General features: G+C 44.8%; 1 protein-coding gene across 1 annotated transcript in view; it reads left to right on the top strand.

The window, feature by feature from the left end:
* Positions 1 to 13396, top strand: part of tspan12 (tetraspanin 12) — a gene marked incomplete at its 3' end in the record, with an annotated part of 33952 nt that extends 20556 nt beyond the window's left edge. The window contains exons 5-7 of the mRNA XM_080754300.1: positions 9162 to 9269; positions 9453 to 9596; positions 13055 to 13396. Of these exons, the coding sequence (XP_080610426.1) occupies positions 9162 to 9269; positions 9453 to 9596; positions 13055 to 13396 (594 nt within the window). The remainder of the gene's footprint in view (positions 1 to 9161; positions 9270 to 9452; positions 9597 to 13054) is intronic.
* Positions 13397 to 13744: the final 348 nt, after the last annotated feature.

Genomic DNA, 13744 nt, shown 5'->3' on the forward strand with positions numbered 1-13744 from the left:
TAACCCTAGGAAGAACATTCATCTTTATGATTGAAACTCGAGCTTGGAGAGAGTTGGGCAAAGATGACCATCTATCTAAATCAAGACAAATCTTATTTAGAGTGTCACCATAGTTGTTCTTAACAATAGCCTGAAGAGAGGGGAAAATATCTATGCCAAGATATTTGAATTGGCTTACTACTGGGATTATGGGCGGCAGGATAGCAGATCTCATCTGATCATTTAGAGGTAGAAGGGCTGACTTCGTCCAATTAATTTTGTAGCCGGAAATGGAACTGAACTGATCAAAGATTTGAAGGACATGAGTAATTGACTGTGGTGCATTCTCAATGAACAGTAGAATATCGTCAGCATATAGGGAAATGCGATGCTGTGTGTTGTTAATCGAAACAGGAGTAATATCTGCAGACTGACGCACTGTCTGAGCCAAGGGTTCGAGTGAAAGTGCGAAAAGGAGAGGACTAAGGGGACAACCCTGCCTCGAAGATCTGCCAATCGTGAATAGCGGCGAACAGATCTTACCGGTTAGGACCATCGCTGACGGATTAGAATAAAGTACTTTAACAAAATGTATGAATGAAGCACCAAATCCCATTTTATCTAGTACAGCCCACAGGTAAGACCATTCCAGACGATCAAATGCCTTCAACGCATCGAGCGACAACACTGCGGCGGGGGTCCTCAGCTCCTTAGCCCTATCGATGATATGCAATAGTCGTCTAGCATTATCAGAGGCTAGTCTAGTTCCTATGAAACCTGTCTGATCACAGTGTACTAAGGTGGTCATAAAACCCTGCAAGCGACGCGCAAGCACCTTAGCAAAAACTTTTAGATCAGAATTCAAAAGTGAAAGCGGTCTATAGCTTGCGCAATCTGTGGGATCCTTGTTCTTCTTCAACAATAATGATATAATAGCTACATTCACATCCCTGGAGAAAGAGCCACTTTCAATTGCATATCGAAACATGTCTAGCATCAGCTGACCTAGATCTTCCCAAAAGATGGCATAAAGTTCAGGGGGTATCCCATCCAAACCAGGCGACTTGCCCCTACGCATTGCGAGCACAGCTTCCTGTAATTCCGCCAGATGGAGCGGTCTATCTAAGGCTTCCGCATCCGCCTCGCTAAGGGTTGGTAACTGTATGTTGGATAAAAAATTATTGCATACTGCATCATCGTGAATGACCTCGGAGGTGTAGAGCTCATCATAAAAAGCACGAAACGTGGCATTGACCTCTTTGGGTTCTGTAACCATGGCTCCCGTTGTTGATTTGACACTAACAATATCAGCAAAATGCTCATTGGATCTAAGACGTAAAGCCAGTAAGTGACTGGGTCTTGCACTATTAAAATAGTAGTTTTACCTTGTGCGTTTCATTTGAAATTCTGAGCGGCGCTTGAGAATGGAGTTAATTTCTTTCTTAACTAGCTCCCTCTGAGTTGCTGTACTAACATCAAAGTTATTTTGGAGAGAATTATCCAAAGTAGAAAACCGAGATTCCAATTCCACCAGTTTGGCTGACCTTAATTTTCTCTGAGTGGACGCATAGAGGGTTGTATTACTCCTGATAAAGCCTTTAATTGCATCCCAAAGAATTCTGGGATCCTCAACTGAGCCTGTATTGATATTTATAAATTCACGCAAACCAGTTTGAAACTGAGCTACAAATGCCGCATCGCGCAGCAGTGTGGTGTTAAACCGCCATCTAGGAGCTCTATCTATAACCTGTTTCAGTGAAGCAACACACAGCACCGCCTTGTGATCCGAGAGTGACATTGGGAGCAACTCTACCTTGGCAATTTTATGAAACAAGCTAACAGGGGCAAAAACGTAATCGATCCTAGAGAATGAAGCATGCCTACCCGACAGAAAAGAAAAATCTCTAACCGTTGGGTTCATTAAACGCCAGATGTCGAGTAAGCCAGTTGAGTTTGCCCAAGCACGTAGTTCTGCAGACGCTAGTGCTTGTTCTCTGCTTTCTACCCCAGTGGATCTATCTAGGTTATGTTGCCATGTTGCATTGAAGTCAGCACCAACAATGATTTTGAAATCCGTCAGTTCCAATAAGGTTTTAGTTAGTAATTTGTAAAACTCTTTGTCTAAAACATTTGGAGCATACACAGAGACTAGTGCTAGCATTTTACCCTCCAAGCGGATTTTAGCAACAGCTATCCTCCCGTCACTGTCAGACCAATCACCCAAAGAATCCAACCTAAGGTTACGTCTAGCCAATATGGCTACTCCCTTGGTTTTGGAAGAAGCAGCTGAAAAGGCTAAAACACGATAATGTTTATTAGCCAATCGGTTGGAATGCTCTTTTAAAAGATGAGACTCCTGTATAAATGCAAAGTCAATTGATTTAGATCGCAAAACCCCCAAAATGCTGGTTCGCTTATGCGGTATATTCGCTCCCCTTACATTGAAACTTAGAAATTTATATTCTGTCATAATTGTGGTTCAAACCATACGCACAGCAAGCACAGTAGAACATTTTAGAATTTCCTAGTTGGTCCCTCACAACAAACCTTCCCAACAGAAAAACAAAACAACCCCAAAAGGAACAGAAAGGAAAAAGCAACATCAAACGAACATAAAAAAACACATAACATTGAAGCTTGAGGGGGAAAACCCCATTAGCATCAGAGTGCACAAAAACAGTTCCCCACCCCATCAACCTATTAGTCAACCTTCATTTCACTCTGTCAGAGAGTGCAAACAAGTAACTGCCCAAAAGTAACCATACATTGCCCTCTGGTGGTTATGTAAATATATAACAGATCACCAAAGTAAAAACAACAACAACAAAAAAGTGCCTTCTTGTGGCTGAATAGCTCTCAAACATTCCATCAGCTCAAATTATGATCAATCTCCCCACTTCATATCACTTAAATAAATGAGAATGGTATGTTAACATTTCTAGTAAAGAAGGGGGAGAGAAAAAAGAAAAGAATAAAGGGAAAAAAAAAAAATGAGGGGACTATAACAACTGTAATAATAATAATCAGTCCAGCATTAGGCCCACTTAGAATGTGATAAAGCCCTATAAGCCACGCTAATGCAAATAACCAAACACTTATGACAGATAAGTGGAAATAAGGCTGTCACCACGACAAGGCACTAATATAATATTAATAATAAAAATAAATAAAAAAGGAAATCAGTGTATATGATATAAAAATATATGCACTTACATATGTAGTTAGAAATAGAAATTAAAAGCACATCCGGGGGGCCATATGCAGCAAAGCACACACAGTGTTAATGCATACTGCGCCACATACAGCCCCCCCATGCATCCATGCATACAAACCACAATTACTAATTAGAAGGGGGAAAAAAAGGAAAGACAAGAAAAGTCTGTATACATAAGTATTTACATAAAACACAGTTATGTATGATCAGGAAACCATATACAACACAGCACACATAATGCATACTGCGCCATATACAGCTCCCTGTACATGCCCAAAAGGCCAGTGCAAACTTAGATAAATGTCAATCATATTAGTTAAGTCTGTTTCCGTCTTAAACAGTAAACTACCATACTTCAAACAGTGAACCTACCCAATCACGACTACAAAATAAATATCCCAATACAGAGCTCCCCTCTCCCCCCATCAAGAAATTAACATTTTAACAAGTAAATTAACATTTTAACAAGTAAAGTAGGTAAATAACTACCCCCCCCCCCCCCCCCCCAGACAGCGGATCCACAAGCACGTAGAGCCAACGCGCCACGAGATCGTACATCCGCCAGCTATTGAGATTAGAAAAAAAAGGAAAAAAAAGAACGAGTCAATGAGCCAGGGAGAGAGAGAGAGAGAGAGAGAGAGAGAGAGAGAGAGGAGAAGCAGAGATAGGTAGAGAGACATAGAGAAAGGGCGGGAGAGCGAGTGGTCTCTGGAACCGCGGAGCCTTCACAATTTAGACCATATTATTTATATCTGTTTCACCTTAAACAGTAGGCTACATTACTCAATACAAAGGCCAAAGCCCAGTCTCGCCCTCCTACCCGAAAAAGTAGCGTTTTAGGCGGCATAAACGAACCATAAACTAACAACCAACATAGCCGCCATTACCTAACAGAAAGAGAGAGAGAGAGAGAGAGAGAGAGAGAGAGAAAGACACATACACACACACACACACACACACACACACACACACACAGCGAGAGAGAGAGCCAGAGAGAGAGAGAGAGAGAGAGAGAGAGAGAGAGAGAGAGAGAGGGAAAGCCGAGATAGATAGAGAGACATAGAGGGAAGACGATAGAGAGAGCAGGCTCCGTCCGAACCGCGACACGGAACACGTTAGACAAAGCCTAACAGAGAGAGATAAAACCCTCTAGACCTATATAGTAAGCAGCACAACGCTCAATAAGAGCAAAGAAAAGGAATACAATAATAACAAGAACAATGTCCATTATATTCAAACAAAAAAGACAGTGAATTATGCTTATAGCTTTAGCAGCCCTAAATCCTCTCTCCTTGCGGTAACCTAAATTAAAACGAGTAACACCCATCTGCTTACAGATCTTGTTAAAAAATAAAACAAATAAAATAGGTATTATGAAACGAAACACTTGAAAACACAACGTCAAGTCAGATGATGAGTCCAAAACAATAAGTAGGCTTACATTAACAACTCACCCTTTGGGGAGGAGGAGGAGGAGAGAGTGAGGAAAGAAAGACGCTGCGTAAAAGTCATCTCCAAAGTCCCAGCCAGCTTACCAACAGTCCATTAAAGGCAAAAGGATATCACATCGGCAGAATGTGTTTGAAAGCACGCGATCACGAAAGCAAAAGTGTCCCTGGTAAAAGTTAGTTCTCTGTAACTGTCGTCTCATCATCCTGCGTAGCTAGAGTCTCGTCCGCAGCACCTGGAGTCTTGAACTTATCCTTGCAAAAGGCCAGAGCTTCCTTGGGTGAGTTGAAAGTAGAAGTCGCCTCATCCACGGTTATCCAGAATTTGCTCGGGTGCCTTATTCCGTATTTAACCCCTTCCGCGGTGATGGAACGTAGGAATTCCTTTACTGGCCCGAAAGCTGCCCTTCTCTTTGATGTTTCAGCAGACCAGTCGGGGAAAATATACACCTTTTTGCCATTGTATGTCAGTTGGCCTGCTTTCCTGGAGAGCTGGAGTATGCGTTCCTTTACCCGGAAAAAATGGATCCTTGCCAGGAAAGCCCTTGGCTTATCAGAACGTGGATTGCCGGTCCGATGAGCACGATCCACCTCCGGGGGGGAGTCGGGAAACTCGTCGGGGAATGTTTTCTGCAAAAAAGACTGGATAAAGGCCACTGGGTCAGCCTTTTCTAGCCCAGGAGAGATCCCAATCACTCTTATGTTGTTCCTACGACTCCGGTCTTCTGCTATGACGAGCTTCTCCTCCAGATTAGCACATCTTCTCTCCAATTCAGTGATACACATCTGCAAACTGTCCATGGAGGAACCAAAGTTCTCAATGGCCTCCCCCTGTTCAGCCACGGTCGTGTTCAGCGTGGCGACTGCAGGACGCAGCTCCTTTCCGAAGTCATCAATCTTCTTCAGTAATTTCTTCTCCAAGCCAAGCATCATGGGTTGAATAAAACCATCCATAAACTCTTTCAGTGATTCCTTGAGGACCTCGCGCAGCATGCTCTTTGTAACCGGAGCGTCAGCGTCGCCCTGCATTGCGCCGGCCATGTTGTCGGCGTTTGCGGTCGGAGACCTGGTACTCCTCGACCTCGTGTTAATCGTATTCGGCATGAAACACGAAACAACTGCAAAAACAGACGCTCACCAGTGTTTTGGGCGTTTAAAGTCTCAAAAGAACTATAAAGGCAGTAAAAAATGGGCTTAAAAAATGTGAAAACTATGCACCTCCACAGAGCTCAACAAACGCGTCCTACTCGGTCGCCATCTTGTCGGAACTCCATGCTTTTTTCTGTTGACTGTTAAGACAAGGTGTGTGTGTGTGTGTGCTGTGTGCATGTGTCTGTGTGACTTAACGCAAACAACATTACACAACTTCCCGCGCCAGCTTTGGACTGCTGGTCGCGCAAACAAACAAGACCTGAAATTAATTTGTTACGTGCGAACGTATAGGCCCAGCGCACGAAAAAAAAAACGGCTTAACGGTTTAGACGCTGGGAGGCCTTGCCTTCATCGCGGGCTCAGAATAGCTTCAAAAGCATTCTGGAGATGGTCCGAATTGATAGTCTAATGCTGTTTCTATTCATCCCTCCACCCCACCCCTGCCCTCCTGCTTCCCAGTGGGGTGTGAAGACAATGACCAGCGCTCTTTGCTACAATGGCTACTACTAGCCTCTAGGCAGGGCCTTATCTTTACCTGAAAGAACACAGCAGCTCTGTGTCGCACAGCAGGTGTGTGTGTGTGTGTGTGTGTGTGTGTGTGTGTGTGTGTGTGTGTGTGTGTGTGTGAGAATTGAATTGAATTGAATTGTGTCTGTGCCTGTGTGCGTACGTGCGTATGTGCGTGCGTGCGTGTGTGTGTTTGTGTGTGCGCTGACCTGGCCTTTGACTAATGTGTGTGTGTGTGTGTGTGTGTGTGTGTGTGTGTGTGTGTGTGTGTGTGTGTGTGTGTGTGTCTCTGTGTGTACCCTGGGGGGTGGTGACACAGCACCGCCTCACCTTTACCTTTATCAGAGCAGCACTCACCTGCCAGGGGGTTGTGGGTATTGTAGTCCGTCCGTACTCCGTACCCACTGAATGGCTTCCTATCATGCAGTTATGGACAGGGGCTTGGCACACCTGGTGTCTGTGGGGAGCCCTTGCTAATGGGCTGCATGTCTGCTTATCACAACAGGGCAGAGTAGGAGGAAGGAGGATGAAAGTGTGTGTGTGTGTGTGTGTGCGGGGGGGGGGGGGGGGGGGTAGAAGGCCAGGGTTGAGTACAAAGGCTAGTAGTCTAATAGGAAAGGGGAGTCCATGCGCATAGGGTGGAACTTTTTTCGCCACCTGTTTTTTCTTAATCCTTAAAGGGTATATTTTAAGATTATGGCAGGTAACAGGCTGAAATATCGTCCAAAGGGGTTAATTTTTAATGATTTCTTGCACTTACCCATTCACTTACTATACAGGAATAAATACCCCCCCAAAACATTTTCTTTAAGTAGCATGTGAGGGGCAAAAATGGACCCCACAAAACTGTGAAAAGTGATGACTCATCACTTTTCACCACAAAACCATAGTTGTGGGCCGTTTTAGCCCAAGAGTGCAAAACAAATGCTTGCAATGAATCCAGTATCATGAAAAACCCTTAGTTAGACCCCTCACATGCTACTTAAAGAAGATTTGTTGGGGGGGTCTTGTTTTCCTGTGTAGTAAGTGAATGGGTAGGTGCAAAAAATCATTAAAAACTTACCCCTTGGGACGATATTTCAGCCTGTTACCTGGCAGAATCTTAAAATATACCCTTTAAGGATTAAGAAAAAGGGTTAAAAATCCACCCTATGCGCATGGACCCCCCTTTCCTACTAGACTATAGTTTGTGTGTGTGTGTGTGTGTGTGTGTGTGTGTGTGTGTGTGTGTGTGTGTGTGTGTGTGTGTGTGTGTGTGTGTGTGTGTGTGTGTGTGTGTGTGTGTGTGTGTGTGTGTGTGTGTGTGTGTGCGCGCGCGCGTGAGGGAGAGCGAGGACTCGGGCGTGCATGCTAATTGACTGGAGCACTCGGAGTCGAGCCAGAGGACTGTTTAGTTTAGATAACCGCGGCATGTATAACGCAGAATCTTATAAGGCCTCGTTCCTACAAGAAACACACGTCGACCCAAATGCAAAACGGATGATTCACGTTTTCACGATGATTCACCTTTCAGAATCAGAAAGGCGATTGTTGCCAGATAAATGTATGTGTGTTGTGTGATTAATGTTACTTGGTGTATGACTTGGTGGACAGTGTAAACATCTCACAGAAGTGCATGTGCAACACGAATACTTAAAGTGTGGAGTGTGGTAAATTATATGATAAATAGTGATTTCTTAAAGATGTGCCATGATCCCCCCAAAAAGTGTACAGAAAGAGTTAAAATTAGGTTTTTATGTGGCCACACACACCAGTTCATTAAGTATGCCTGGTTGTCATGGTGGGTGGTGAGTGACCCAGCTGAAGTTAGCCACACCCACGTGTGTTGGGTGAATGGTAAAAGGGGAGGGGATAATTATCTCCAGATAGAGTGATGTCACTCTATCTGTGTTTTTGGATCGGCACTTTTGATCCACAAGGTCGCAGCCTCGAGAAAGAAATCCAAAATGCAAAGGGAATACATAATTGCTCATAACCACACCAGGGGGTCTAATGAAATACTGTCAACCTCCTAGACACATGAAAACCAGAAAAAGTACAAAACTATGGCACCACATCTTTAAATTCATTCAATAAGTGCCAAACATCTTTGGCACTTTTCATCTTTCATCTGTTTGTTTTGAATCCATATTGGCCGTTCACTTGGTTACATTTGTACGCTCAGTTAAATTAACACGTAGGACTTTACAGTGTACTATTTTTAAATATGAGAGCACGACAAAGAAGTGAAAAGCTCTGCTGGGATCTGATCCAACTACACTGACCTTGGGCAGTTGGTCAACCCATATTTAGAACCTGGAAGTCTCCTCGATTTGGACATCTCTATCTCAAGGAAGATCTGTCCCAAGAAATACTGTAGCATCAGCACAGGCGTAAACTTTTCTCTCAAAGAACAAGAATGACTCAGCAGTCAAGAAATGAATGGAAACGAACATATTGTCACAGCTTGGTTAAACAAAATCTGAGAAAGAGCCTAATGCTGTTATCAGCGAGGCCCATCTGAAGTATTTTAAGTTCTCCAAGGGAGACCAGCTCTCTGAGACTTTGTCCTGTACTGAACTTAGTTTGGCAGCAGTCCACTCCACTTAGCAGCATAAAAGCATAAAATATAGAGGGAAATACGATTGTGTAGGCAACAATAAATAGTCAGTATTATAAGAAAATCTAATCAAATACCTTGAACATTAACAATAAAATACAGACTACACTACACTTAGCAGCAATATTATATTGCACTTGGGGACAAAATCTGATAAAATCCTTCAACGTGTGTGTGTGTGTGTGTGTGTGTGTGTGTGTGTGTGTGTGTGTGTGTGTGTGTGTGTGTGTGTGTGTGTGTGTGTGTGTGTGTGTGTTTTCAGCCCTCTGTCCAGAGGTCCGATATGATCAGTCTGAAGTCCAGGATGCCAAACTATGGACTGCAGCGCTATCAATGGCTCACACACACATGGAACACTTTCCAGACAGAGGTACACACAAACACGCATACACGCGCACGCACGCACGCACACACACACACACACACACACACACACACACACACACACACACACACACACACACACACACACACACACACACACACACACACACACACACACACACACACACACACACACGTTGTCTTACTATTGATTGGCTGTCACTGTCAGTTTAAGTGTTGCGGAGTGATCTACTTCACCGATTGGCTGGAGATGACGGAGATGGAGTGGCCACCTGACTCCTGCTGCTCCAATCAGTATCCGGGATGCGCTCGCCACGCCCACTACCGCGACCTCAGCGACCTTCATCAAGAGGTGAGATCTCCTCTCTATACTAAAAGTGCACATGCACTCAAACATGCATGTGTGCTCTGTGCTGCCACGCATACACAACACACATTATTGAAACAAAACGGAACCTGTGGGGACATCATCTGAGTGTTGATTGGCTAGGAGTTGCTTGTTCATACCTTGCTGGCCATGCAAGGTATGAACCTTGCATGGCCAGCCCTCCAATCTTTGCTCACTCTGTATGCAGGTCTGGAGAATGAACTTTCGATGAATTTTCGATCAAGTTTTGATGAATTGAGTACAAGCAAAGGACCCCAATGGAAACAAGCCATATGGAACTGTACTTACCTGTGCTTTTTTTTGTGACCTCTCTTTCTCCCCGTTTCCAGGCAAAGATCCCTAGTCTGCACTCCCCAGAGTCTCTCTGCATTGGTTGAATTACAACAAGGACAGTGGTGCTTACTCGCTATAGCACGTCCTGTTGCAAAGAAATTGAATTTGTGTGTGGAGTTTTCCCACGCGGGGCATTTTTACAAAAGCGTGAAATGCCTTCAGAGGCTACTTGCGGACTAAATATGATGGGGAGCGTTGGAGCAAGGGAAAGAAATCCATTTAAGGCAATTAGAGGCAATCTCAGCCTTGATAGCATTGTGTGTCCTGTGGGCCTGGGGTTGCCAGATTGGGCAGACAGAGTGTTGCCCATTACATCTAATTAAGCTTGGAGGCTCTGCGCTCTACCGGGCTGACACTGACAGTACTACTGCCTGTTTTGGTGCCGCGTACACGCACGCACACTTGGAGCAAATCCATCCCAGTCTATTTCTCATTTTGTTCCTGAGAAGCTGGAAGGGTTGCAACGGCAGCTGCATGCAAAGAAGCATAACACATTTCATTAATTTATTATTTGCCATTTTCCCATAGCCTAGAGATATACAAATGTATACACAAATGTGTGCGTGCTTGCATTTGCTGCTCTTGCATTTGTGCACATGCATGCGCAACATACTCACACTTAAACACACTCACACTCACACACACACGCTGACACATAGTCAATCTGTACCTCTGAACAATATCTCAACAAATTCCTTTCTTTTCATTGTCCATCTCTCCATTCCTCTATCTTTGTCTCCTGACTATCTGTATCATTCCTTTGTGTAATGTAACGTGTTGGTCGTCTTCTGGCTGCCCTGTACACAGCATGGTTCTTTATTTTTTATTTTTTATATAAAGCAACAAATAAGAAAACATCTCCCAGACTAGTAGCTGCTGAGTCAGCTGTTTCATTTTCTTTCCTTTGTGGAAAGAAAAATATAATTTCCATCTGATTCACTCTCCCGGATTTAGGGATTCTTAGACCTGTCTAAAACTGCTGTTGTGGGGCAATTTTAGCCAATTATTAATCACTGGTGGCCGAGCTTAAAGAATTTGGATCACTGAGAGTTTTGTTTTGTTTTGAATAGTTTTTCATTTTCTACTTATATTTGTTGATGATATTGTATTTTGGTGTTATTTTTATGCATACTTTGGTGGCGGTGCAGTAGAAAGCGAGTGTTCTGTAGGTGGGTGGTACCAGATCGTTGTTGTCGCAACCTCTAGTATTGTGGCTGTGGGTGTCATTCACTTTGGTGAGGTTTGTAGTGAGTCAGATAAGATGGTATTGAGGGCAAAGACCCTCTGACTCTCTTGACAACTAATCCCATTTTGAATTGCTTAACCCTGTCTTCTACCCTGAGCCATCCCAGACTGGCAAAAATGTGTTGGAATTAGTTGGGTCGTCAGCTCCAGGTAGTGGAATCAGTTTGTTTTGGGAGGTCTGAAGCTTAGTTTTTAGTGACATTGGGATGTTGGGAGAAGCAAGAGGTGGAAGCATAGTCAAAGTGGAAGAGAATTCCCTGTTTAACAAAAAAAAAATTGGACCCCAAAAAATTGAGTAGGCATGATAGCAATCGTGAAATTGCATGTTTAACCCCCATAGCAACCCCATCTTTCAAACATGGCAGCCATCTTTATTTACATTTTAGGAAAACATAATGGCTGCTAGTTCATGAATGCCTGAACGGATTTCCATTCGGATTTTTTTGTTTGAAAGCTGTGAGCAATGTGGACACACGTGGTGCATGATCTAGGCATGGGTGTGCATGATCCGTGCACTATGAATTACATGGAAGTCTATGTAGACGAATGGCAAACGGGAGTTCGAAGGTATTTTAAAATACGGGGAATGAGTTAAGGCTCGAACACACTGTACGATATTGCGTGGTCGGCGAGTCATCAGATCATTAAGAGTATTTCACACTACACAAGTGACTTTCTTGAAATAGGCTGTCATAATATCGTTGTGGTGTTCGCCGACAAGATTGATCCATCGACAAGGGATCACACACTGCCAGATATTTCACCAGGATGCATCCCGATACATAGCCAATTTTACATTTGTCTTTATTCTAATTGTGCACGAGAGCGGGCGTTAATGATTTTCCATCTCTCATCGCACGTGTTTGCACGCACGCACACACACACACACACACACACACACACACACACACACACAGAGAAAAGGTGTGTGCGCATGTTGCTAGAGGGTGTGATGAGTCAGTCAGTGAGTCCTCATACAGGCAGCAGTAGGGAGGGAGTATCAGTGAGGGGAATGTGTGAGGGAGTCGACCATGATCCACCTCTCTGTCACCACCATCAACAGCTCCATACTCCCCTCTCTCTCTCTCTCTCTCTCTCTCTCTCTCTCTCTCTCTCTCTCTCTCTCCTGTTCTTTCCCTCTGTCTCTCCACCAACAGTAGTGTGTATATAGAGACGATCACACTCAGGCATGTGGCATCACAAAGTGAACTTCCCACTGGCAGAGGGAGGGAGAGAGAAATAGGTTTGACACGGTCTTCAAGCTGGCCTTTCCACACCTCTGCTCCTGTTCTCTGTCCTTCTGTCTCTCACTCCTTCCATCACTGGGAGTGTTTGCCTTCTGGCTGCATGCGAGTATGCGTGTGTGTGAGTGTGAGTGTGTGTGTGTGTGTGTGTGTGCGTGTGTGTGTGTGGCTGTTTGTTTTCCACTGCAGCTGTTGCAGATTTCCAGGTCACACCCTGTGGGAGTGTTTCTTCTGCTTAGAAACAAACACTCTGATTCTGAAATGTATTCATGTTAATGACGTATTAAAAGGCATACCAAATGAACTTGGACTGACTGTTAGCTCTCATCTTGTGTTGTACCGTATGTGCGGGGAGAAGCCAAAGAATGACAATAGCTTATTGTTTTCTTTGTAAAACATTAATGACCCTGAGGGGCGATTTGCAAACACAGACGATATGTCACACACACAAACACAATGCAAGGTCTATGTCTCCCCCACTGTCACAATGAATCATGGGAGATACAGTACATTCATAATACATCTGTGTGTGTGTGTGTGTGTGTGTGTGTGTGTGTGTGTGTGTGTGTGCGTGCGTGCGTGCGTGCGTGCGTGTCGCAGGGCTGCGGGCCAAAGATCTACAACTTCATCCGGGGGACGAAGCAGCTCCAGGTGCTGCGTTTCCTGGGCGTGTCCATAGGCGTGGCTCAGATCCTCGCCATGACGCTGACCCTCACGCTGCTCTGGGCGCTCTACTACGGCCGCAAGCCCCCCGAGCTCCCCGCGCCCTCGTCGACGCCGCAGGACGACTTCGCCCCCCTCGCGGCGGTCGCCCACGGACCCTCGGGGGCCGACGCGCCGCCCAAGTCGGGCTACGGCGGGCGCGCGCCGGAGGCCTGGGGGAACTCTCCCAACAGCACGCCTAACGGACATAGCCAGTTTGAGATGGAGAGGCTGTCCTAGCCCAGGACCACCCAGGACTGGGGTTGGGTTCCATCACGTTTGGAACCATTTCCGGAACTGGAACGTGAAGAGTGGTCTACTATGCTATACAATTACAATACCGGTGGTTCTCAAGCATTTTAATTTCAAAGAACTCTGAGAGAACTCTGAGAGTGTACAAATGGAACCAAATGTAACATTTGGTTACAGACCTGTAAGGGTCCATTTGTAACCCCTATAGGAATCGCTAAATGGAACCGCTAAGGAATCAGACCGTTAAGAGGGAATCGTTAAGGACCCGGAATCGTTAAAATCCTAAAGGATCCCACCCCTAGCACCCAGGACCACCCACAGTCCCACACAGAATGA

This window comes from Nannobrachium achirus (assembly GCF_963921795.1).
Source record: "Nannobrachium achirus genome assembly, chromosome: 23".
NCBI lineage: Eukaryota > Metazoa > Chordata > Actinopteri > Myctophiformes > Myctophidae > Nannobrachium > Nannobrachium achirus.